We start from the raw sequence: 26216 nt of genomic DNA, 5'->3' as shown, positions 1-26216 counted from the left end.
ATATATATATATATATATATATTACAGCCTAGAGCCACGTGATTTGTGTATCAGATCAGCTTTGATTTTGAACTAAAGCTGTAAGTCACAATGAGTACACCTCTGTCGGTGTTGTTTGTATCTTATTATATCAGTTGATATGATTGTCTTTCATTCCGATTTTCTTTTGGATACGTCAATTTCAATCATTGGCTGATACAGTTTCTAGCATCCTTTCTTTCCCTTTCATTACTACTTTTTACATTTATAAACATGTTTTACATTCTCTAAATGAACAAGTGCTTGTACCTTTAATTTATTCTAATTTAAACATTTATAGTGGATTGGGAAACAAGTTATTACAACTTATATAATCCCTTTTCCACTTTACAGGTGCGAATGCGGCCTATTCTACTCCTTTTTCGAAATGTACAAGGATGTCTCTTACTTGCAAGAGATGTTGCTCTCTCTTAACACGGGTCGGTCATTTATCGCCCCCTTCCGGCGGACTAGCATCGTTTCTCAAAGTTTGAAAGTTTTTTTCAATGATACGAATAATGCAACTGGGTGAGTGTTGCCATGAAAATAACAAAAACGCGTATTCTTATATCTGATACATATATCTGCATGCATGTTGATTTCCTTGAAGTCGAAATAATTACTTTTGACATTTTTATCCATTCTTCAAATAATAATAATCGCAAAAATAAATGCACGCAATATCGTATTTTTGAATTTACAGTATTCAGTTTTAAACAATAGACACGTGCCTATGCAAAAAGTCAAGAGATAAAACTGTCCCTTGTTTAAACACGTTGTGATTATATACAACTGTTTTCCAAAAGTTTACACACGAACTCATCCAAGATCCGACCTATTTACTTCACTATGTTCCTTCGTCGTCATTAATTCTAAACACCTGGAATTGTTTTTATTTTCTTTGCACCGTTAGAACTCTCTCGTTGTTTTATTCATAACAATAAGAAGGATATGGATTAAATATATAGGTTACACTGATTTGACCAACTTTGTGGTGACTATTTCGTGTCATATCGTACGTGAACCCAACATATGGCGCTATCTTATCGTCTTTAAATTCCAAGTTTAAAATGTAGTCATTATCTCTTCAGTCTTTCTCTTGGCTCAGCATCGGACAGTACACCATGTGGACCTCCTTATTATTTTTGTCTTTGGCCTTTACTCAAATTTATGGCCAAGGATTTCAGTTATTTTTTGGAACAACACAAGCAGCAAAAACTGGTAAGCCTAAAAATATAGTTCATGTTTTTTTTTTACCATTCTTTTGAAATAAGTTATTCTTTTCTGTATTTCGCTACAGAAATATGCAAAGTGAGTTATATATGTGTACATAAAAGATTGACACGATGCTCTTTCTTGCGAACTCATTACTACCGTTATATGATATCGATTTGCAAAAATTGTGAATGCTCTTCGAGCGAAATCAATATTGCAGATATATGATATGTCTTTGCACAATGTCATTTGACGCGAAATCAGAATAACAGCAATGTATGTCATGTCTCTTATTTTAACCAACTCATTTTATGTCACATTGTCTAAAAAATAATACTTGTTTTTATCAAAAACGCTGTTTAAATGCATTTTGAAAAATTAATACCATCGGACAAAAATCAAAACTCTGATGAATACATTAATGTCTTGAAGTTGAATATAATTGTTGGACAGTCCCTATATATTTTAATGTTGTTTTATGCAAATATGCAAATATGATATCGCCAATTTCAGTTAATAAATATGTTGACGATTTGAATTGTTTCAAGATTGGCTTATAATTGTGTTCATGATAAAAGTTCTATTGATATTTTAGTTTTGACCATGTTTGGAGAAAGCAAATGTTTCATTTTTGACAAAATTGGAAATAAAATGTAACATTTGACACGTGCGTGGGAAAACAGAAGGTCTTGTTTTCATTAGGTGATCCAACGATATATGTAAGGTCACGTACTAAAGGGGTCAAAAAGTATATACGCGAGGAAATCAATATTTGATTAATAAAAAAATATGGACTTTGAATGTGTCCCATCCCTTTATGTTATAGTAGCCATTTATGAACAAAAGTAACCCGTATCCCCTTATCAACATAAACATGCATAAAATATTTGCAACTGGTATTTAAGCCACCAACAATCAATTGAGAAGTGTTCTGTATGTGACCTGTTTCAAGAAATCGCATTTTATATTTAATGATCAAAAGCTAAATTTAGGTTTCATTTTCATCAACAATGCTTGGACGTATAATCATGTCGTTTATATTGAAACAGATCTTAGTTTTAAGTACAATAAGTTCGAACTAGTTTTTTTAAATTATCATATAATCATTGATTAATGTCATATATATACTGAACAGATCGTGATTGACTGCAAGCGTATTGTTTGAATAGTACTGAAATTACTGCAGTCAATTGTCTCAAATTTTGAAAACTATGTTGATAATTTAATGTTCAGTCTTTTAAGAATTGTTTAGATTCAAATACAGTTTGGTGTGTTTCATTTTAACCTTGTGTTTATCTGTTTTTACCAACTTTGATTTAAAAATTCTTCTTTAATTCTATTTCAGAATGCAAAGACAAATTACCAAATTGTTTTGCATTTAAAAAAGACTCTTGTCAAGCACCATATGAAAAATGGGCACAGGACAACTGTCCAAACTATTGTGGATTTTGCGTAGGTAAGTCCATTATAATAGAAACAAACAAAAACATTAACAATGTAACCAAATATACGAATTTCTGTTATGGAATTCGAAGTTGATTTACGCGGGAAGCATTATTCTCGAGCAAGACAGCTCTAACAGAACTTGGTGAGAAGATTATTATGTTACTTTAAACCAATTGATATTGCTAGAAAACGTGTCGCCAACTTTCGGAATTTGGCTATTAAAAAAAGAACAACCGCATAATTTCGAGAACGCGAGTTTTTGTTATAGTGACATTCATGTTCGTTTTATGAAGGTCCACCAACCCCAGCACCGGCTTGTGAAGACACCAAAAGTGATTGCCAGTCATACCAAAAAAGTGTTTGTACTGACGACGCATACAGACAATGGTCCTATGATAATTGTCGGTACTACTGCCGACTCTGTACACGTAAGTATTTTAATATACAAGTAATCCAGACATAGATTTTTATGTAATTCAAGTTAATAAAGCCTATATACGTACAACTCGAATATTGTTAATCTCAGTGCAAATATGACTATTTAATATAAAATCAGCATAAAGACTTTCAGATGAATAACTGTCTACAAAACATAGAGCCATGCAAACAAAACAAAGGACGAGAAACAATTACATATTATGCTTGGAAAAATATTTGCAGTTTCTCATTAATGCATTTCTTCTAAGAAAAAGGTCGAAAAACAGTTCCACACAATTTTAGAACATGTTATTTGATGTAGATTATGAAAAGCCTTCTTATATATACTGTCATACTAATTTACCATGATGGTTTATGTAAACGCTATTTTCTTCTTATATATAAAAGATGCATTTTAAAAGCAGACAAAGGGCGAACATTGTACACGTTTGCAAAAATTATAACACAGCTTATTTTTTGTAGTAAGATAAAATAGCATCAATCCAAATTATTGTCTTTTGAAAACTTGTTTTAAAATTGGTAACCTTCGACTGTTCTCAACATGCTTATTAACTTATATTTCAAGATAGAAATACTCAACAAAAAGTATGAATGTAAAATATAATTCGCCACTACCGTATTTATAAATATGTTTATACTTTTTTCAGCGGCCCAGCTTGCCATAAAAGACAGTCAAGTAACAACTTTACCGCCAGCATGTAAGTATATACATTACACAACAAAAATTAAAAAAAGTCATATTGTATACAATGTGCAATTAAATTTCTGTTTTACAATGAATATACTTTTTTTTTTTTATCTACATTAAGCTTTCAGTACAACTAAATGGCGACAGAGACGGAACAATTTCCCTTGTCACATGTAAGAAGCTGTACTTTTTATAACTTTTAAAACTGTGGTCGCACTAAACATGTATGTTACATCTGTCAATGAAGGATAAGTAAACATCCATCAATCAATAAAATATCTGAATGTGTAAACATTAATATACTCACTAGAATAATGTTTGTGTATTTTTAATGCTACAGCTACAGCTAGGGTTGTATTTATTACTAGTTGAGCTGTACCGAGTTCGGAATATGTCAGTTGTTATCAAATAGTTCGTTTCTATGTATGTTAACTTGTGTTTTTGTTGCTTATCAGTGCTCCTGTTGTTCCTGTTGCTTTCCTCTTATAGGTGATGTGTTTCCCTCGGTTTTAGTTTGTAACCCGGATTTGTTTTCTCTCAATCGATTTATGACTTTTGAACAACGGTATACTACTGTTGCCTATATTTGGCTCATATGCTATTCCCGATACCAAATTTTGCTTCAATATAAATGTCGTTCTAACTTAAAATATACAAATACCTCATTATAAAGTATTATTCAAAATTATGACATTACTGAAAAAAATAGAATTTATATAAAAATAAATCATCAGAACAAAACAATGAAGAGAGTTGTCTCATTGGATCATACGTCATCTTCTTATATGAAGAGAGTTGTCTCATTGGATCATGCGTCATCTTCTTATATAAAACAAATACTAAATGTGATGGCGTTTTCTTTCTATAATAAACTATTGTTACGTGAAACAAATTCCCAGATAACTAAATATAGTCTGATCAGGATTGTGTTATGTTACAGAAAGAACAATATGTAAAGACACCGACATAAGCTCAATAAAGAAAAGAAAGTTCCACATCATTAAGAAATCAGTAACAGCTTGGCTTAATGTCATAAGAAACATAACGAAAACGATAACGTGACTGTGTAAGCATGTCGTATAAAATATTTAACGCTTCACTTTTATTTTTCAGTATGCGTTGATAAACTTGATGATTGTAAATTGTATGGTAAATCCTCTTGTACTGGAGAATACAGCAGCTGGGCTAAGGAGAACTGTAGACGTTATTGTGGATTCTGCGTCGGTGAGTGTACATAACATAGCAATAGTATTATCACAAACACTTTCCTGATATGCAAGTTTTAATAACTTATACGAAGCGTTGAGGATGTCGATGAGCATGCACATATCTTCCAGATTTTTCTGGTTTGGTAAATCGGCTATTCAACTTCATACCTAGAATGATCTGGAAAGGGACAAAGTTCATACAAATCCGTCAGATTACTTGAACTGATATTAAGCTAAAACGTCTGTTTACAAACAAACAAACAATCCTACCATAGATAGTTTTATTTCATAAAGATGCACGAAATGCATATAGTATTTTTTTTATAACATTCTTTTGAATGAACTCTAGCTTGCCCCTACAATGTATAGTGACATATCTTAAGATACCTTCTGACAATGTTTAATGTTTGACAACAGTTACTATCACATAACTAGTTCGTAGACCCACATGCACATTTTTTGTTTATAAAACGTATCTTAATGATTAAATAATTTGTATTTCAATGTTTGTTTACAACATTAATAAAATTATACTAAAATTGATCTAAATCGTTCGTAATTTTCTACTTGCAAACAAGCATCACATGTAAAGCTTTTGTAAACTAAGGCAATGTTAGACCATAACTTTTATCTGGTCTATAGTATTACACATTTTACAGTAAATGAGTGTTTTCAAAAATAAGATTATTATGTATCTTCAGAATTGTAGTAAAATCGTGTGAAATCATATAAGGTATTCTCAATATTGGCATTATCAAGTGGAATATCTTGCTTTGTGTCATTGATAAAAAAAAATTGAACACACTGCTTTGTAATAGTTTGTACCATTGAATTCTCTAGGTAACCTTATCAAATGAATTAAGGAAATCAACTAATGAGCAAAAGGGATTAAATTTCGGTTGTAGAATAAGTGTAAAGATACAGTTCAATACAAATATAGCGTCAAAAGTTAACAGTATGGCTATTGATCGCATTAACTGTTTATGAATTTAAAACTGACATATAAAGTATAACATTTTTTATGTATATCTTAAAGGTCTTCCTACACCTGCACCACCATGTAGAGATGTTATACCTAATTGTAATCGGTACCAAAAAGATACATGTACAAACACGAAGTACAAAGGATGGGCGGAGGAAAACTGTAATAAATATTGTGGTTTCTGCTCTGACGGAAGTAGTAGCGGTAAGCAGACGACTATCGGCCATCCACAATTTATGTATCGAAACTAGTTTTTTTACGCAAATTATTTTGAAATACGTAAAACTTTGAAACCATTACTATAGGCAATTTGTTTATCCAAGAAAACTTTCAAAATAGTTATTTTTTTTTTGACTTAACGGTCTATTTTGTATGTTGGTATACACCACCACTTGTTATTTTGTATATATAATGTTCCATCTTATATTTGTATTCTATCCTGTTAATTTATGCTTTGTTTTGCTGTTTGTTTGTAAACACTGTGTTGTTGACTTCACTGTTTTCCATGCGTGTTATAATGTACTGTGCAGCTTATAAATTTGAATGTTATATATCATCCTATAATGTAAGCTTGTTCTTCTCGCTCGCGAATCTCTAAATAATTAAAAGGTGATCATTTTTATTTATTAGGATAGGGGTCAGGAAATTTGCAAACCATGTGTTCGAGCCTCAAAATTGGGATCTTTTTTACACCTTGAAAGACATCACATTTTTTTAAAAAGATACATGCAAAGTTATCAATTCAAAGTATTATTGGAAATATTTGACTTCATTTATGTTTTAAATATAGTAAGAACATTGTGAATCGTAACTCAACATTCTAATGCCACTGTAGGTAATCAGCCATCTGTAACTTCTGCTCCAACATTTGCACCACCTTTTCCACAAGGTTCAGGTAATTGACTTATCGCTTCAGGTACGTTTTTAGGTTCCATTTATTCTTCTTGTCACAGTTTTTGATGAGCCGGGAAATTAGTGAGTATGGTAATTCTGTTTCCATCCCATCACATATATGAAGAAAAAGAATATAAATCTCTCATAGTCGTCCAACTGCTTTTAAACTTGTTTTTTGTTTAGATTTCAATAAATAATAATGATACATTTTAAAAACATAAAAAAATAAAACCACAAACATTCATCTTATCCCATTATATATGCAAAATGTTAATATATTTTTTTGTATAAGATAGGATTTTAATTTGCTTAAACAGGTTTAAACCGAATTGGACTCGTAGTGACCTCTCTTCTTAGGCAACACTTACCGGTATAAAATTCCTTGTTCCCTGTGATGTTTTCTTGAAGTTAATACACAGTGATTACAACATTTTACTATATATTTGTGTGAAGTTGTTACTTTATTTTATTCCGGATCTTGACAAGGGATTGCGGGTTTAAATTCCCTCCCTGTTAGTGTTTTAGTTTGGCCACTGACAGGGAATATGAATCAATATCGCTTTTGAAGATCAAATAAAAGTTATAGTATACTGGAGTGTCTTGCTTTCAACGCTTATTTTCAATTTTACCCTTCCCCTTCACATTGGATATGGGCCTCTGTTTAGGTAACAAATCAAATTGCAGGATATACCTAGATATTTCACCCCAGTATAATATACAGTGATTGCAACATTCAACTACTAGTATATATGTGTATGTATTCGTCAACCAATTGGTTTAGCTGCTCAAGATTGTTAGTTGTGTTGATAAACTATATTATTAAACTCAATAATTTATTTGAAAAAAAAACAGATGCTAAAATGAGTTACATGTAGCAATACTGACGAAACATATTAATTTCATACATTCCTTTTTGAGAATAGTAAACTTTGTTAACAAAGAGGCTTTCGTAATAGAAATCGCCTACCGAATCATATTGTAAGACTTTTTTTGACTTATTTTGATTTCGGGGGTAGCTTTTTTCAGTTTCACAAGTAATATTTCAATAATTGTTGTCAATTATATTTTAATGTTTATTCTATTTTATTTGTAGGAACAATGGCTCCTCCTTTCCCTGGTAAATAATTAATTATTTATCATGCATTATATGTAAACATTATATCATTCAAATAAAAATAGAATATATGTTTTTCCTTGTCATTTTCATTCATCTTTCATCCCATTGTAAAGTCACATATTCATCAATATAATTAAGCACTTCATTTAGGGTTTATGTAATAAATTGTTGTTTATTCAATCTAAAGCTGTTTCCCTTCAAGATTTAGTGCCTATGACGAAACAGTCAATTGGTTACTTATATTTCGTTCGATTTCAATATCATGTTTTATATAGAGCCTCAGATAGTTACTGAAACACTATAAACAATTTCATAACAGCGAGGAAATTGATATAATTGAATGTTTTGATCTTACGAAACATTGTATCATGATATTTCGACGAAAGGTCTAAAACGATGATTCTCAACGCTAATATTTTTAATGAATTAATGATATTAATAATTATAAATTCTTTAGGTAAAGAGGGATTACACAGTTAACTCATATGCCTCATGTATCCATATATGTTGCCATCATAAATTGTGGACAATTATCATATCTTAATAATAAATGTTCGCCAACATATGACCGACTAGATGATTCTTCTTTTGTTTCTAGTAACGAACAAAAGAAACCATAACTTAAACTTTGACTACGCATCTATTGTGAATGTGTAACAGTTCTCCCTTTTCATAATCACTATGGTCATTTCATTGATCATTTATAATAGCAATTGATAGAACATCCAGTGGTGTGCACAGCTTCTGTAATACTAAATATTGCAATATAGCTCCCCTGTCATTTTTCAAATACCTATCATCATATGCTTTTTTCAAGTAATGTATCTCTTGCTTGTACGTATCTAATGAAAAGGATACATTGTCTATGTGTGCTTTTTGTGTTTAGATCAATATTGGTTTAACCTTATTTTATTGATTGCTTTTAAACCTATTAGAAATTCATAATTCTTATCATTTTGTCTTACGTTTATCCTCATACAATTTTATAATTCAAATTAAATTACTGCTTTTCAACGATAAAGTGTAACAAAAAGAAAAATAAATCAAATAGAATATCTTAAAGGTATATGTTAGTTATTTGATATTTGTGAATAGGAATAATATGTCTCGAAGTAAATAAATGCATGTCTCGAAAATATATTTTAATTTTAATATAGGTGGAAAACGAAGAAACCTTGGAGCAGGATCCAGTGCATCGGAAGGAAATAATGTATTCTTTGGAACAGACAAACCTAAAGCCACTCCAAAACCTACACAACCACCAACTACTACAACTGAAGCCCCAACAACAACAACGACACCTCAACCAACTACCACTACTCCTCAACCAACAACTACTACAGAGGCTCCAACAACACCCGAACCAAAACCTAAAGACAATGCTCTATCAATAGGATCAAGTGCTGGAGGACAAAAACAACCAAATGTTATTGGTAATATGCAATTATTATTTATTACAAGGCATTTGTATAGCGCATTATATAACACTACAATTACTATAAGCGCTTTACATGTATGAACAAATATACTCAGTTCGTACAAACACGAAACTACTACTTTGTCAAAGTTAAAAATAGACCAAAATATGTTTAAAAGCACACATTAAATCAACTATAAAAAGTTAAGACTCTAAAAACTTCATCAACTTGGTTAAAAATTTTAATACTTGTTATCTTAACTAAATATTTCTAAAATTGCTGAATGCTACTACTGTATTTAAAAATAAGTTACTAAAATACATCGGCTTATGAAAAAAAAATGTATTTATGTATTTACATTTGTAATTGTAAGTAGTAAACTACCCATAATGCATATACAAAAAAGTTATATGCCTTTTTTAGTGCTACAATGTATTATATTTCAAATTTGCTAAAACCAGAATGTTTTTCATCCATTTTACTATTAAAACTAAGTCAAACTGAAAATGTGGTAAAATACTACATTCATCTAGGATCATTTTGTTATACTATTATTAGAATTAAAGGCTATTTAGGTGTGGTCGTACATGAGAATGAACAACTTTAAATACATCTCGCAAGCAAACAGTTTTTAAGTTTTTTTTTCTCTCTGTGTTCTGCTGTTTTGTTTTCTATCTGTGTTTAGCCGTCTGTTTTTATCGGTGTTATATCGTCGGTTTCTATCTGTGCTTTGTCCTTGTTTTCTGGTGCAATCCGTTGTTTTCTGTATATTTTATGACAGAAAAAACAATGTCGGTACAATATGTCTAGCTTCTTATCGCTCACAGGCAACACAAACTTTGAAAGAACATTTAAATATCTATTATTGACAGACAAATATTTTAAAAAAAAGATAGACTCAAAGATAACAACAAAAACAATCACATGTACGAACCCGAAGGATTTGAATTTGTTAACTTAGCACTTTTAGAAATTCATGTTTGCGACATTAGATGTGTTCGTTTTATTTGTAGATTTTGGAAATAATAGTGAACTGACCACAACAGGTAAAATATGATTTTTTTATAACACTCCAATTAAACTTGCCTTCCATTATATAATAAAGAGCAACTTCTGAAATAAATGTATATTGTATATACTCGTTTGATGCATTGTCATAAAAGAAACAATTACATGGATTTTAATTCTGATTCTTATGAAAATAATGACAAACATCAAGGATACAAGAATATTAAGTTTTTACAAAACTTACCTGCCAAACATAAACAATTACTCCGATGTACTATTGTAGATGTTAATAAAGTAAACACAATGGTTATAATTGAAATCCATTGGATCATATATATCCTACAATTCTCTGGCTAAAACAAAAACAAAATGTGTTCGCGTGTACATCATGGATTAAAATAATAAAAAAATCAGTTGTCATACCTCTTATGTGGTGAATGAAATAAGTAAAAACAGATCACAGTCGTAGGCCATAAAATAGTGATATAACAAAAATACCGAGCTCCGAGGAAAATTTCTTAAGTGAATAGCAAAAACAATATCTCAAAACCATCAGACGAATGGATAAAAACTGTCATATACCTGACTTGATGCAGACATGTTCTAATGTAGAAAATGGTGGATTGAACTTGGTTATATAGATAGCTAATCCCCTCACTTGTATGACAGTCGCATAAAAATCCGTTACATCGACAACGATGTGTGAACAAAACAAATAGACACAATAGGTTAAAATGTCAAATTAGGGGAACATCAGTCAAGTGAACGAGATAAGGGAAATAACCCATTCTGCTGGAAATAAACAATATATGTACTGCTATTCTCTATATTGGAAGGTATTCAAGAGAGATTTTAAAAGTAACAGTTAAATACTGAAATATTGTATCAGCTTTTGTCATTTTATAGATGTGAATTTTTTAAAACAAAAGTATTTGGAAAAAATAAACGAAACAAAATAAAATTAAAATAAGAATACCTTTGATTATACCAATACATTATTTCAGAGGCTCCAGAAGCTACAACTAAAGGTGGTACAGGTAAGTTTTTAGGTGTTATTTTAGAATTCATTGTAAGTCATTGAAGTAGCCTATATTATTTGCACCAACAAGTAATACAAAATAAGAGAAAACAAAAATTGTGTAGACGTAAAGTATAAAAACAATTATGTTAAGGAGTTATCATTCGATCATAATTTTTAATGTATCTAGCAAAACAACTATTTGTGAGTTCGTTGAAAAAGATAGTGTAGGAGATGCTTTGATAATGGCATTTTATTGAATGAATTGTCCATGGTGTTACATCAAACGAATTGTGAATGCATAGAAAAGATATAGTTCTTTATATTTTCTACTTTATCTCCATAACATATTTTTGGTCTATGTAGTGTGAATTAACCAATCCAAGAATTTACTTAATTCATTTTTTTTTATCAGAAAACCTATGAAAATGATCTCTTTCTTTGAAAAATAAAAAGTGATACCATAGAATAATTCAAATTATGAAATTTGACGATAAAAAATATTTCTCGCCTTTTTATTCTTTTAAATATCTAAACATTTTTTTTAACAGGAAGCGGAACCGGATCATCAGCAGGAGGAGGTAAACATTAATATAATAAACGTGCAATTTCTTTGACAGGATGGGGGTCATTCATTTCTCTGTTCTGTAATTTGTACAGTATTTTTTCTATATATTTGTTTGCCTATTGCTCTTTATTCTATTAACCCTATCAAAAATGGGCAGGCAATGATTAACGTAAGAGAACATAATGGTAAAACCAGAAATAACTCACCATAAGCCTTCAACCAGAAATAACTCACCATTAGCCTTCAACCAGAAATAACTCACCATTAGCCTTCAACCAGAAAAAGTGAAACAATAAGAAAAAGACATAAATGTACAATGAACTGTAAAATGAGAACCAAATCTGATATAACTTAAATATGAATGAACAAAATCAGTAACTAATTAAGAACAAGAAATATAACATCAAGAATAATTCGCCGTTAATGAAATATTGGTACTATGTTCACAAGCGAGCAAAAAAAGTTGTTATTGGCTTACAACATCTTAAACAATTGGGATTCAATCAATGTCGTGGCACAATTACATTTTTGGTGCAAAAAAATGAAACCCGAAGTATTTTTGATATTTAAATGTAACTCTGTTTTACTGAAATAGCGTTAACCTTTGGTTTATATGTGTTTGCTTTCTTTTAGCAACAACTCCACAACCTGATAACCAAAGTGAGTCATTTCTTTTTTAGCTCACCTGACCTGAAAGGTCAAGTGAGCTTTTCTCATCACTTGGCGTCCGTCGTCCGTCGTCCGTCGTCCGTAAACTTTTACAAAAATCTTCTCCTCTGAAACTACTGGGCCAAATTTAACCAAACTTGGGCCCAATATTCCTTGGGGTATTTAGTTTAAAATATTTGTCCGATGACCTGGCCATCAAACCAAGATGGCCGCCATGGCTAAAAATAGAACACAGGGGTAAAATGCAGTTTTTGGCTTACAACTCAAAAACCAAAGCATTTAGAGCAAATCTGACATTGAGGTAAAATTGATTATCAGGTCAAGATCTATCTGCCCTGAAATTTTCAGATGAATCGGACAACCGGTTGTTGAGTTGCTGCCCCTGAATTGGTAATTTTAAGGAAATTTTGCTGTTTTTGGTTATTATCTTGAATATTATTATAGATAGAGATAAACTGTAAACAGCAATAATGTTCACCAAAGTAAGATTTACAAATGAGTCAACATGACTGAAATGGTCAGTTGACCCCTTTTGGAGTTATTGCCCTTTATAGTCAATTTTTAACCATTTTTCGTAAATATTAGTAATCTTTTACAAAAATTTTCTCCTCTGAAACTACTGGGCCAAATTTAACCAAACTTAGCAACAATCATCTTTGGGGTATCTAGTTTAAAAAATGTGTCCGGTGACCTGGCCATCTAAGCAAGATGGCCGCCATGGCTAAAAATAGAACATAAGGGTAAAATGCAGTTTTTGACTTATAACTCAAAAACCAAAGCATTTAGAGCAAATCTGACAGAGTTTAATTGTTTATCAGGTCAAGATCTTTCTGCTCTGAAATTTTCAGATGGATCAGACAACTGGTTGTTGGGTTGCTGCCCCTGAATTGGTAAATTTGAGGAAATTTTGCAGTTTTTGGTTATTATCTTGAATTTTATTATCAATAGAGATAAACTGTAAACAGCAATAATGTTCAGCAAAGTAAGATCTACAAATAAGTCAAACATGACCAAAATTGTCAGAGAACTCCTTAAGGAGTTATTGTCCTTTATAGTCAATATTGAACAACTTTTCGTCATTTTTGTAACTTGTACAAAAATCTTCTTTTTTAAAACTATGGGCCAAATTTAACCAAACTTGGCCACAATCATTACAAGGGTATTTTTTTTTAAAAAAAAGTGTCTAATGACCCTGCCTGCCAACCAAGATGGCCGACATCAGTAAATACAGTAACAGGTGAGCGACACAGGCTCTTGAGAGCCTCTAGTTATCATAATTGTGTTTTAATTTTGTTAGATAAAAAAATGTTGTATTTGAGCTTTAGATTGGTTTTAATCTTTCAATAAAAATAAATGTTTAGAAAACGTCTATTCAACAAAAGAGGGGCGAAAGATACCAGAGGGACAGTCAGACTCATACATCGAAAACAAACTGACAACGCCATGGCCAAAAATGAAAAAAACGACAAACAAACAAATAATAGTTCTCATGACACAACATAGAAAACTAAAGACTAAGCAACACGAACCCCACCAAAACTGGGGATGATCTCAGGTGCTCCCGACGGGTAAGCAAACCTAAGGAAACACAAAACGAAAATTAAAATAAGTTAGATACAGTTTTCGATAATCGGAAAGGCATTTTTTGTAGGAAACGTTGTTTAACAGAGATATTTGAACACAGAACCCCTTTTAATTGAGATGGTGATGTTTTATCCATACACTAGATGAAATATAACGTGAAGGTGTTCCTTGCTTTAAAGTCAAAATGGGAGTTTTTAGTTTGATTTCTTTAGGAATTCATTATTCAATCAGATTTGAGGTATTCAACACTGTAAAAAAATATGAAACTTTCAAACTCATATAACTTTGTATAATTATATTATTCAAATAATTTTTATTTGAAGGTACCAAAGCCCCAACACAGGAACCAGTTAAAACGCAACCACCAACAAATGCACCAGTAAAAACACAACCACCAACTCAACCACCAACAAAGGCGCCAGTAAAAACGCAACCATCTACACAGGCACCAGTAAAGACACAACCTCCAACACAGGTACCAGTGAAAACACAACCACCAACTCAAGCACCAGTAAAAACACAACCTCCAACTCAACCACCAACAAAAGAAATCCCAACTCAACCTCCTACAAAGGCTCCAGTCAAAACACAACCCCCTACCAAGGCTCCAGTCAAAACACAACCTCCAACAAAGGCTCCAGTAACAACTCAAGCACCACCAGCAACTACACAAGGTAGGTACTAATTATTTAAAAATTCCGTTCAAAATCAAGTATTTTCGAAGAATTGTTTACTAGGAAATTAGTGGTAAATCGACTGAAACTAATCAAATACACAGTCTAGGTTAATTCGATCACCGAGAAGGAAACTGTCGGTATAAGTCTATGTAACTATTCTAAAACCAATTTTGTAACTCCCTCAGTCAAAATTGACCTGAACATTTTTTTATTATTTAGCTGTTGCCCTTTTGTTAAACGTTCTTGAACATATACAGAAATAATTGTATTCCAAATTTGGTCACGAGCGTACCAGACGGGGATTGTTCTGTAGTCACATATTGTGTGCACGCACATAATTTTAAATGCACTTAAAAACTATTAATATTATCAATTATTTTTTTAAAACTTCATAGCTCATATAGCTCTTTAACTGATTCGGCTCTCATAAATCACTGACTTCCAAATATTCAGCTTTGACGCTCATGGTGATTTTAACACGAAAAAGCGCTTCACATGCATAAACTATATACAAAAAATGAGTAGTTGTTCAAATTAAGATGCATCCTTGGAACAAAGTTAGTCATATTTGCAATCAACCATTATCATTATAATACGATAGCCTTGTCGTATAACAATTTACGCAAGTTAAACAACATTAAGTTTTAATGTCAATGGCGGATTTACAAATTTTCATGAGAGGGGTGGGGGTCACTGACAACCCTTAGGAGACGCGCCAGTCATGCATCAGTGATTTCCTATATACTTTCCAAAATAATGGGGGGACCCCAGGGCTCCCTCTGGATCCGCCTATTAATGTCGACTCAGAGTGTTATCGACATATTAAGGTTTCGTTGCTTCAAATAGATAGAAAAAAGAAGATGTGGTATGATTGTGAATTAGACAACTCTTGATAAGAGACCAAATGACACAGAAATTAACAAATATAGTACACCATACGACCTTCATCAATGAACAAAGCCGATTAGCGCATAGTCAGTTTTTGTTGATATCCATGCAATTTATCAAAATCATACGAACTTACATATATAATTTCTGTGTATTTCTAAATATAGTTTTATTACTTTTTAATATTGTCAAAAAGAATTATTGTGTTGGTGCCATTTATGAAAATGTGTTAATGTTTATATATATTAAGTCCGTGTTTATATTTTGTATAGACTAGGTCAATCTATACTGTAATTAAATTTTGTTATGTCCTTAAAATGTATTCTGATATTTTGCTGCTATATATTTAAATGAAACTACAAAATTGTCAGGAATTGATTTATTCCATCAAATGAATAACTGACAGATAAAATTTGATTATAAATAATAAAAAAAAAAAATAATTTGATAAAATTCTAATTGTGAACTACTTTTTTTTATATTTCCAATCACCCCAAACTGTTAGTATTTTAATCGGTGTTTGGCTTATGCAATAATATAAGTTAATATATTTTCTTGCAACAAGTTAAGGAATTAGAAACCACATAGTTGTTATAAGAACAGATCAACATAATTCATAGCGTCAATGTCCAAATATTTTATAAAGTGTTTTTTTTTTTCACAGCACCAACAGCTGCAGCAACAAATGCAACCGGAAACAATACTGGTAAATAAATTACAAATAAAATAATATATTTTGGAAACGAGGCTCTTTATGGTTGAATGCGAGAATAGATTGACAAAAACAAAGTAAAAATGTATCAAACGTTGGCTTTGGGGATCATTCATACAAGCTAATTATACATGTTACAACAAGTAATCTTGGGGCCTCGGTGTCCAAGTGGTCAAAGTAGTTACTACTGTAATCACTAGCCTGTCAACATTGAGGTTGTGAGTTTGAACCACGCTCCTGCGGGTGCACTCGACTCCAATCTTAATTGAATAGGATTGTCAGTTTTCTTATCGAAGGTCGGTGGTTTTCTCCTGGCACTCCGGCTGCCCTCACCAAATAAAAACTGGCCGCTACGAAATAGCCCAAAAGCGATGCTTAGAAGTGGCGTTAAAACTAAAAAAAAAAAAAAAAAAATCAAATAAAGTTATCCTGTATCTTATACACATGAAACTACTTTTTGTAATATTTACTGAGAACAAGAATAAATCTTTTATGTCAAAATACATTATTAAGCTCAGTTTTTATCCAGCTTATTATCGTGCATCTCAAATAAAACTTGATACAATGGGTGCTTTTTAATATTTCACTCTGACAGTTTTTAAGATAAGAATTGGGTAAAATGGTCTAAAAACAGAAACTAACCAGATGCACATACATTTGTCTACTTTGTAAGCAGTTTAAAAAAAAGTGTTAATTCTAGAATATTCATTGTTATTACAACTCGTATCTCGGGACATATATAAATGATATAATAAATCCCGTTCTTTCGTGCAAATTTATTACTAAACACTAGAATCTGATAAATTCGATAAATCTCTATCTAACAATGAAGCAATAGTTATGTTCTCTACGATGTTTGAAAGTAACATTACAAGCACTCATTATAGATAGTGGTACAGGATCTCAACCAAATAATAGTAAACCACCAATTGTTGGAACCACTGCCAGTCCAGTCGTCACAACTTCCGGTTCAGGAATGGTTGGATCAACTGCAGGAAGTGGAAGTGTTTCAACAGCAGGTAAGGTTACTAATTTTGTTGAATACACTACCAGCATTAAGAGAATAAAAGGAAAGGATAAATAGTTGTATATTGTCTAGATGAGATCCTTTGCATAATTTGCATGCTAATTAAAAGTTGGAACGATATTAACATTTAGAAATTCTCTCCTTTTTTGTTACGTCAACAACATTTGATACAAATAATTCAAATGCTAACATCCAAAATAGAAATAATATCTACCATGAATTAATGTTATAGGAAATGGAACAAAGAACGGAACATGTAAGTAAAAGAAACTATGAATAATAATTAAGATTAAGTTCACTTCAACAATGTTTTGTTAGGGGTAATTTAGTTTCTGTTTGGGTTTTATCAGCTGTCTTTGTCTTGATTTTTGGTAGGGGTAATTTAGTAAAAGCCTTTTTTGGTTTGTTTGGGTTTTATCAACAGTTAAGTTCAGCCGGTTTGTTTTGGACATGCTGTTTTCAATTTTTCCTCAAATAAAGAAAATAGTTTTGTCTTCATTTTAGTTTGTTTTGCCATGCTATTGTCAATTTGTTATCAACTGTTGGATCTGATTATCTCTTTGGTATCTTTTACTTCTTTTGTAAAATTTCCAAACCAATCAATTCAAAAATCAATTTGACAGTTATTTTCCATATCGTTTGATGTGTTTGAATTGGAGCTCAGTATTTTTGATATCAGTCTATTTTTTGAAGCTTTATCAATGATTATGTCTTAAAAATCAAAATAATTTAAGACAAACAAGTAATCATTTCAATAAATAAATAAATTCTGATAATGTATATTTTCAACAATTTTACAAAACATATGATGCCATGTAAAACGTTGATTTTCTCATTCATTCACTATATCAACTGATAAAAATAATATTATTAATTACAGCTGCCGGAACAGGGTCCGGTCCAGATTCAGGTCAGTAAATTGCAACAACCTGTTAAAACAAATATGTTTAGCAATTAATCTAAAGGATGTCAATGGCTAGAATGAATTAGAGTACAAATAATGAACGACATAAAATTAAATATCATGCGACGATTTCAATAAAATGAAATCATTCATAGAAGTCAAATTATATTCGAATTCATATGTTCCAGTACGTTGTTCTTTCAATTAATAGAATATAAAACAAATGTCTTGTCGAAATTAGTGAGGTTAATTCTTGAAGGATAATTTCTAAACCTGCTTCTGGTGCACCACTATTTATTAGTTCAGCTTTTGCTTTACTTCTACAACCTTTCCAATGCTTGCTTAATTTCGTTTTTGCTTTGCGTGCTGCTTTATCCATGCATTTATCATTTGGCACAAGGAACTACTATGAAAGTACCACCAACGCCATTAGCTTCATCAACCATGAAAGGACCCACCAAACCTCAAACAACACAAGCACCTGCTCCAACAAACCCTCCGTCATCCAAAGCTCCTGTCACATCAGCCCCTGTTAAGACAAATCCTCCTAAAACAAACCCTCCAGCTCCAACCAAACGTAAGTATACATTCAAATAAAGGTGAAATGTCCCATTGTGTAGTGAACAAACAATTTGATACAAAACCGATTAAATACGAAGGAAAAATTATGGGTTATAATAAAAGCTGTATTTTTTAAATAAGAAGAAAGATATGTACTAATGTTTATCTCCCCTGACAACTAGTTAATTGTTTTAACAAAAGATGCATTTAGTTGAACACAAAAGAAATATACTACATTTATAAATACAAATGTAAACAGTTTTATATTTAATATTCAAGGATTATTTTTATCATAGTTGTTTAGTAACATTACAAATGCCCACACAATCTAGTAAATTATTTTTTTTCAATTAATCAGTCAATTTAAAATAAATATGCATCAATGTAAATTTTTCAAACGAGCTTCCGGTTTTCGTATTATTTTTCTGTGATAAAAACATCTTAAATTAAAATGAGTCTTAAGACAAAAAAGTCTGGTTTCTTGTATCTTATACTTTGGTAAAAAAAAGATTTTTAAGAAATGCTTTGTCATCGATTTTACCCTCGATTTGCTGCTCTTTATTAGAATCACGAAAAAAGAATATAGATATTCTCAAAATAAATCAATGCATACTGCTTTACTATGTGTATGTTTCATTGTATGTTTGCTTGTTAAAAATTCAGAGCAAGGTATACAAACTATTATAAAGAATGCATAAAATTGTTCACAATATTTGTTTTTTTCATTTTTTACACATAAAATGCTAGTCATTATTACCTTGGAAAAAGCGTTATATTTTTATATTTAGTAATTTTAATTTAAAAAAAGTCAACAAAATAATGTACTGACCAAATCCTAAAGAGTTTGTGATTCTATCCTAAGACTTATTTTGTAAAAGATTGATTAAACCTACTCTTATTTTAATTTTCTGATTTTGGTCATTTTCATGATAAGGTATATTAAACGATAAATCTCTACTAAGTGATAATCATACATATTTCATTCACAGCGAACACAACACCAATGCCAGGTACATTAACACCACCTACAAACACAGGTAGGGATAATAATGACGTATGCTATTGATTTCAGTACATACACACAATAAATGTTTCTGAATTCAATTTCTAGTACGCACGAGACCGGAAATTCATTCTGAAACCGTATATTGTTTAATTTTCTGGATGGACATCGTGACAAAAGTTACAGTTAGACATATCATACTCACCTGAAGATACATTCAAAATATATTTTTTAACTTTACCGTTACTGCATCCCATTTATTATGCTCATATTATCTAAATATCCATTCATATGTAAAGCATTTAATTCGACAAAACGCACATTGTATTTGAACAATGTACAGAAACGTGCATGTAAGTGCCTATATGTTAAACAATGAAAAAGGAGGATATAAAACAAACGAATCAATACGAGAGAGTCCAGTTTTTTTTAACACATACATACTCAAAGAAAAAGGTATTAAATGTTAACACATTACCAAACCCGGGTCTAGACATACGTTGCTGTGTATTATTCATTGATACATCAGCAAAAAGCTTCAGCTTCTCGAGTACGGTGGATTCAAATATTGTAAACACGCTACAATTCAGCATTATCAAGCCAAGGAACTATTGCCAAAACGGTTTACTCAAGGTTTTGCGGTCGCACGAACAACCGGACAGAATGAAAGAAGTAGTCCAGCACGTGTTATGTCTTCTTTTACAACGAATGGGGTAAAGAAAAACGACAAGATCAAAGAAACATCCAAGAATGAATTGCATATAAAGTGTTCTGCCCTTATATGAAATAGTCTCCGGTAGACTATGCCGAATTTTTGCAATGTAATATGCTTTAGTATGTATATACATTCTGTTTGTAGTGACCTACCCAAACATCAACGTAACAGACAAGTACAGCAATACAGATGCTAACAAAACAGATACAGGTATTGTTTACATATTTTCTCATTGGTCATTTTTTGACAAATCAGCAATGATATAAGCTGAAATTTTGTCACGTGTCACATCAATATCAAATGTTATGTAAAGAGCCTATGGTTTAATTATTATTCGAACCCTTTTCGGATCCTTTTTTATTCTGACGACTATGAGAAATTTTATTTAATTTACATTGTGTTTGATTGGCTGTTTTTTTTTTCAGAATGCAAAGATTTAATAAATTGCAGAGTATATCCTCCAGAAAAGATTTGTGTCAATGATAGCATGTATAAGCCATGGGCTAGTGTAAGATGCAGGGCATACTGTGGATACTGTATTCGTAAGTAATTGCTTTTGATCTGGAATAAACAGTACATTATTTATTTATCAAGTCCGTTTGATTTTCTTTCTTATTCCTTAGTTGCAGCATATAATAAATCCGATTAGACTTACAGAAGATTCAAACGAGTACATGTAGATTCTTTGGTTAGTTTCCTTGCTAGCTTAACCGTGAAATCATTTTTATGTAAGGTACACAAGCCTTTGGGTGGAGTCAATAGTTAAACAGAGAACCAATCAGAACTAGTGATAGAATATAAACATTGTAAAACTAGTTTTACTTGTTTTTACAAGTCAGTTTGAAAAAAGTGTTCAATCTAAATTTATAAAATTTATTGATAATTACAACTCGCAAGAAGGTAGTAGGTGTGTTTGATTTGCCAATTTTATTTCAATCAATAACTCAGTTCATTTATAAATCCAGTTATGTGTATGTACTTTACAATGGTACAATCACTGCGTAAATATAAGGTTTATGACCCCTTCTGTTGCCTTTGAATAACAAATTTTTCAAACTGCAATAGTATAAAAACAGCAAAGATAATGAATAATAGAGATGGACCTTTTTGTACATATACAAAGGGGAAACTTCGAGCAAGCATTATCATTTATAGTTTCGTTGCATTGAAAAGTTAACCAAACATGAGAGTACAAGGGGAAATGCTGTAGATTTTCTATAAAATTTCCATTTGTTTAGCATTGAATCAATACTAAATATTATCATCCTTGAACAAAATATAAACCGTACCTCGCCTCTAATTTATTGTAATACAAAGAACTTTTTAATTCAATCAAAGACTATAAGAAATACAATTTAATTTGCAAAGTTGTTTAGGTAAACCTGTTTGTATGAAACATACATATTACAAACAGGTGATACGAGTGTTTTCATTGGATGATGAATTGGTGCTATGCTCCTCCACAATTTAAGGTAATAATCATTTCATGGTTGAGCTAGCAAGGAAGCTAACCAAAGAATCTACCTGTGGCTTCATACTCGTTGGAATCTGCTGTAAACCGAAGTAGAAGGTACTCATAAGCGTGCACGAAATAGTTAAAACTAAATTCGATTCCAACAAAATTTTGGTTATTATTTGATATATATATATATATATATTACTAAAGAGTTGTTATCAAATACACAAACTAATTTGAATAAGATTGGTAGAAATGTCACGGAGTGAAAACTCGTAAGCAAGGGTCGTCTATTGGATAATGTCTCTTTCTTTAAACTTTTCGGATTTGAACGGTACATTAACATAGCTAATCAATTAGTAACAATCACGTCACAAAATTGATAAACAACTTTATAAGCGTTTCTCACATTAAACGGAGACTATATATATAGGGAGCAATATAATTTGTCATCTGGTTTATTGAACTAGCAAACCTTTTACAGACCAACAAGAAACAGTTATGTACTACCTTGAAGTTTTAAAAACAATTTTACTGTTTATTAGTCTAACTGCACACTGCACTTGAACATATCGATTCGGAGTTATAGCGTTTTATATCCTGCTATTTTTCTTAAATGTTATATTTAAGAATCGTCAATATGCACAGGAAGATATAAAGGGTATGGTTTTTCTTGCTATACAGTCCATTAAGCTTAAAATTTAAAACTGTTTTAATTATTCAAAAAGCAACACAAAACAACCTTTTTCCTTTACTGAAATTACAATGAACGTATTGTTTTGTATAAGTAACACTTTATACATGATGCTGTTTCTTGGGAAAAAAGTCTAAATATAACCTTCATCTCATCTATTCCGACTCACCGGAAATTTTGAACGCTTTGAAACATTGTGCTATACGTTGAATTGCACGCATCAATATACAAACATCGATTCACGTTTGAACACATAATTGGTGACATTGGGATATCTTTGCTTTCAAATGAATAATATTTCTATTCTGAGTATCAACAACACAATCTTCCTTTAGTGGTATAATTGTGCCAAATCAGAAGATAAAGTTAAAAATAAGTACGTGTCATTTTGTGCAAGTGAATATATGTTAAAAAAAACATGTTTTCATTTTAGGACTTATTTAGACATTCACATTAAATTTTAAATTCTCATATGACGGGAACCGATCAAATATCGTGAATTCTTGGTGAAATGATTGATAAGCAAACATTCACATAATTTTATTATTTTCAACTTGTGTGCCGCCCTATCAAATGGTTTGTCGATTTCCAGCCAAACATTTTTACAAGAGACAATGATATGCACTCATTGACTAAGCACATTCATAAAATGATATGTTACGGTCATTTACTAATTTGAAAGTTTCCAAAATTTTCTCCATTCTTCACCCAGAAGCCATGGTCTTTTATCGCTTCCAATATGATGTTACATTCATATTTAATGAAAAACTACTATGTGCTTCTTTCCCCAATTTTAAAGCTGGAAGTGACAATATCACCTGCAACCACAACGGACAATTGATCCGACATCCTAAAGACTGTCATAAGTTTTATGAATGTGCTTATTCTATACCAAGGGAATTGACATGCCCTGCTAATCTAGCGTGGAATGACGTCATAAAAACCTGTGATTACGTAGGACATGTTGCTTTTTGTAAGCAAGTGGAATCAATTAACGACTCTTCAGATAATACGATCAAAGATTTAACAGGTATGAGAAAGGGTACGTGCACACTAAAGTAACGCCTCACAATGAAACAAAATACGCTTGTTGTTAATTTTGCTTTTCAATATATCTAATGGTTTTTTACTAACCATTATGAAAGTAGCCATACATCTTATTTGTTATAACTTTGGAATTTTTTTTTAAACTTTTTTCTTTGAAACCTTATTTTTATCGTCATACAACAATAGATTCAAAATGAATGTTTTTTGCAATATATTTGTTATTTCATAAATAAGTAATAAGATAACAAGTAAAGAAGGAAAGTGTTAGTTAAATTATTACTTACGTTCGAAGTTACCATAATTGTACGGCAACAGTTTTGCATTTCGATCTACATTGTATTTTCATTATTTGGAAATACATAATAATAAAATATAAGCTCATCACATATACCAACTTTATAATAATGTGTGTCAGACGCGCGCAATGAAAAAGAGAGAGAAAAAAACCAACAACTTAATTTCAAACAATTGCAATATTATTTTTTTAATGAAATTGAAAATGAAAAACAGCAATCTAACAACAAGACTAAAAGAAAGATACAATAAACTTTCAAAAACAATTAAACCACATTCACAACTACAAGCAACTTTCAACCACAATTAAACCACACTCACTCAACTTAAACCGATGTTTCCCGGGTGGATAAACAGTCGCTGCCTCATGACTTACAATCGTTGAATTGCCTACTTGTATGTTAAATCTGACGGATGAAAGTCAGTGATCAGGTGTCATAACGGATTAGTAGATGTTTCTGATCTTACTATAAAACAAAATCAAATCGATAAACCGTCGAGACATGGGAACATTTTAGCTCCTTTCTATCTTTTCTTTTCCTTTATAATCAAATAAATCATGTATGCACCTTTCGAGCAGTATAAAGCTTAGCAAAATACTGAATATTCTTTTCTACTTGACAGAGAATACCTCTCCAATGCCATGTGTAGATAAGATTCCCAACTGTAACGAATATGATGCAGATCTTTGTACAAATCCACTCTATAGATTGTTTAGAGAGGATAACTGTATGAAATTCTGTAGTTTATGTAAAGGTGAGTTTAAAGTGATAAAAGATATAAGTAGATGTGGAATGAGACAACTCTCCATCCAAGTCACAATTTATAAAAGTAAGCCATTATAGGTTAAAGTACGGTCTTCAACACATTGACACCGAACAGCAAGCTGTAAAGGGCCCCAAAAATGATGCATTTTTAATCCAAATAACATTCTTAACAAATCGCGCATTTTCAGATATACATACATATATGCTTATGTGAAATTCGGCACTTGAAGTAAATCTTTATTTGACACCCGCTATTTAACCATTTTTCAATTGGAAAGACGTCGTTTTTTAGGATATGGGTAAAAACCATTGTAGAAGATTATCTAATATATATGGTGACCGTGTATACGCAACACTGATAAATTTATGGATTTGATATGCAACTTATAATACATTTTGATATCATAATTCAATTGTGCATTATCTAAATTGAAAGGTATCAGACTAATTACATGGTCTAGTTTGCTTTAAAGAAAAGGTCAAATGGTGAAAGACCATTTATTACGTCACAAAAATTAAATTATACTACAGTTTGCCTCATGAAAAAATAACTCTTTAAGATCCTTTATCATGTTAGATGCATCTGTTTATCAAAAATTATACATCATATCTGTATGTAAAAAAAAAAAACTCTATATCTAACATTTGATGTTTTAGGTGGTTCTCCTACTGCACCATCAGCTGGTAGAAGAGATTATGAAGAAGAAGATGAAACTTTAGAATTTTACTAGGATCATAGCATTACTTACTCATTTTTCATATTAAAATATATTGATCTCAGTCATGTTTTTTTATGTTGTCTTTGAACTTCTGTTTCAAGCACATATATCCATATTGATGCTAGCAATAAAAATACATTTACTAAACTATTTTTTATGCTGCTTAGTAATTTGTGAATTATATGAATAAGACAGATTCTGTCACATGTCAACTATTAACAAAGAGTACGTTTTGCCTGTAAAATTTCCATCTTTAAAATGGTATTTTTATGTAAAAAATTGGAATAAATTTCATCACACAAACAATAACTTATCCTAAAATTACAACCATATCTTTTATTCATGAAATATATTCCATTCATCATTCATCTGTATGACACGCGTTTAATTTCCAGCTCCTTATGTAGTTTTCATATGTAATGCCACTCCTAATTTGATATGGTCACCCTCAATTCCTTGTTTCGCAATGTTTGGTTGTTTA

General features: G+C 31.2%; 1 protein-coding gene across 12 annotated transcripts; it reads left to right on the top strand.

Moving 5' to 3' along the window:
• Positions 1-1082: 1082 nt before the first annotated feature.
• Positions 1083-25796, top strand: LOC143071988 (uncharacterized). Of its 12 annotated transcripts, XM_076246725.1 has the most exons (25): positions 1083-1239; positions 2579-2689; positions 2973-3107; positions 3765-3815; positions 4919-5029; positions 6050-6199; positions 6831-6890; positions 7983-8006; positions 9164-9439; positions 10438-10470; positions 11437-11469; positions 12002-12031; positions 12652-12678; positions 14595-14945; positions 16501-16542; positions 17436-17567; positions 17808-17831; positions 18456-18485; positions 18880-19056; positions 20030-20077; positions 20903-20968; positions 21184-21300; positions 23708-23938; positions 24874-25005; positions 25674-25796. In XM_076246725.1, the coding sequence occupies exons 1-25, from the start codon at positions 1143-1145 to the stop codon at positions 25745-25747; spliced, it is 2562 nt and encodes an 853-aa protein (XP_076102840.1). In that variant the 5' UTR covers positions 1083-1142; the 3' UTR covers positions 25748-25796. The 12 variants fall into 12 exon arrangements, with proteins under 12 accessions (XP_076102840.1, XP_076102845.1, XP_076102842.1 ...); XM_076246730.1 differs by lacking the exon at positions 6831-6890; XM_076246727.1 differs by lacking the exon at positions 12002-12031.
• Positions 25797-26216: the final 420 nt, after the last annotated feature.

The sequence above is a fragment of the Mytilus galloprovincialis genome, chromosome 4 (genome assembly GCF_965363235.1).
Source record: "Mytilus galloprovincialis chromosome 4, xbMytGall1.hap1.1, whole genome shotgun sequence".
NCBI classification, from domain to species: domain Eukaryota; kingdom Metazoa; phylum Mollusca; class Bivalvia; order Mytilida; family Mytilidae; genus Mytilus; species Mytilus galloprovincialis.
This window is presented reverse-complemented; position numbering and strand designations above follow the sequence as displayed.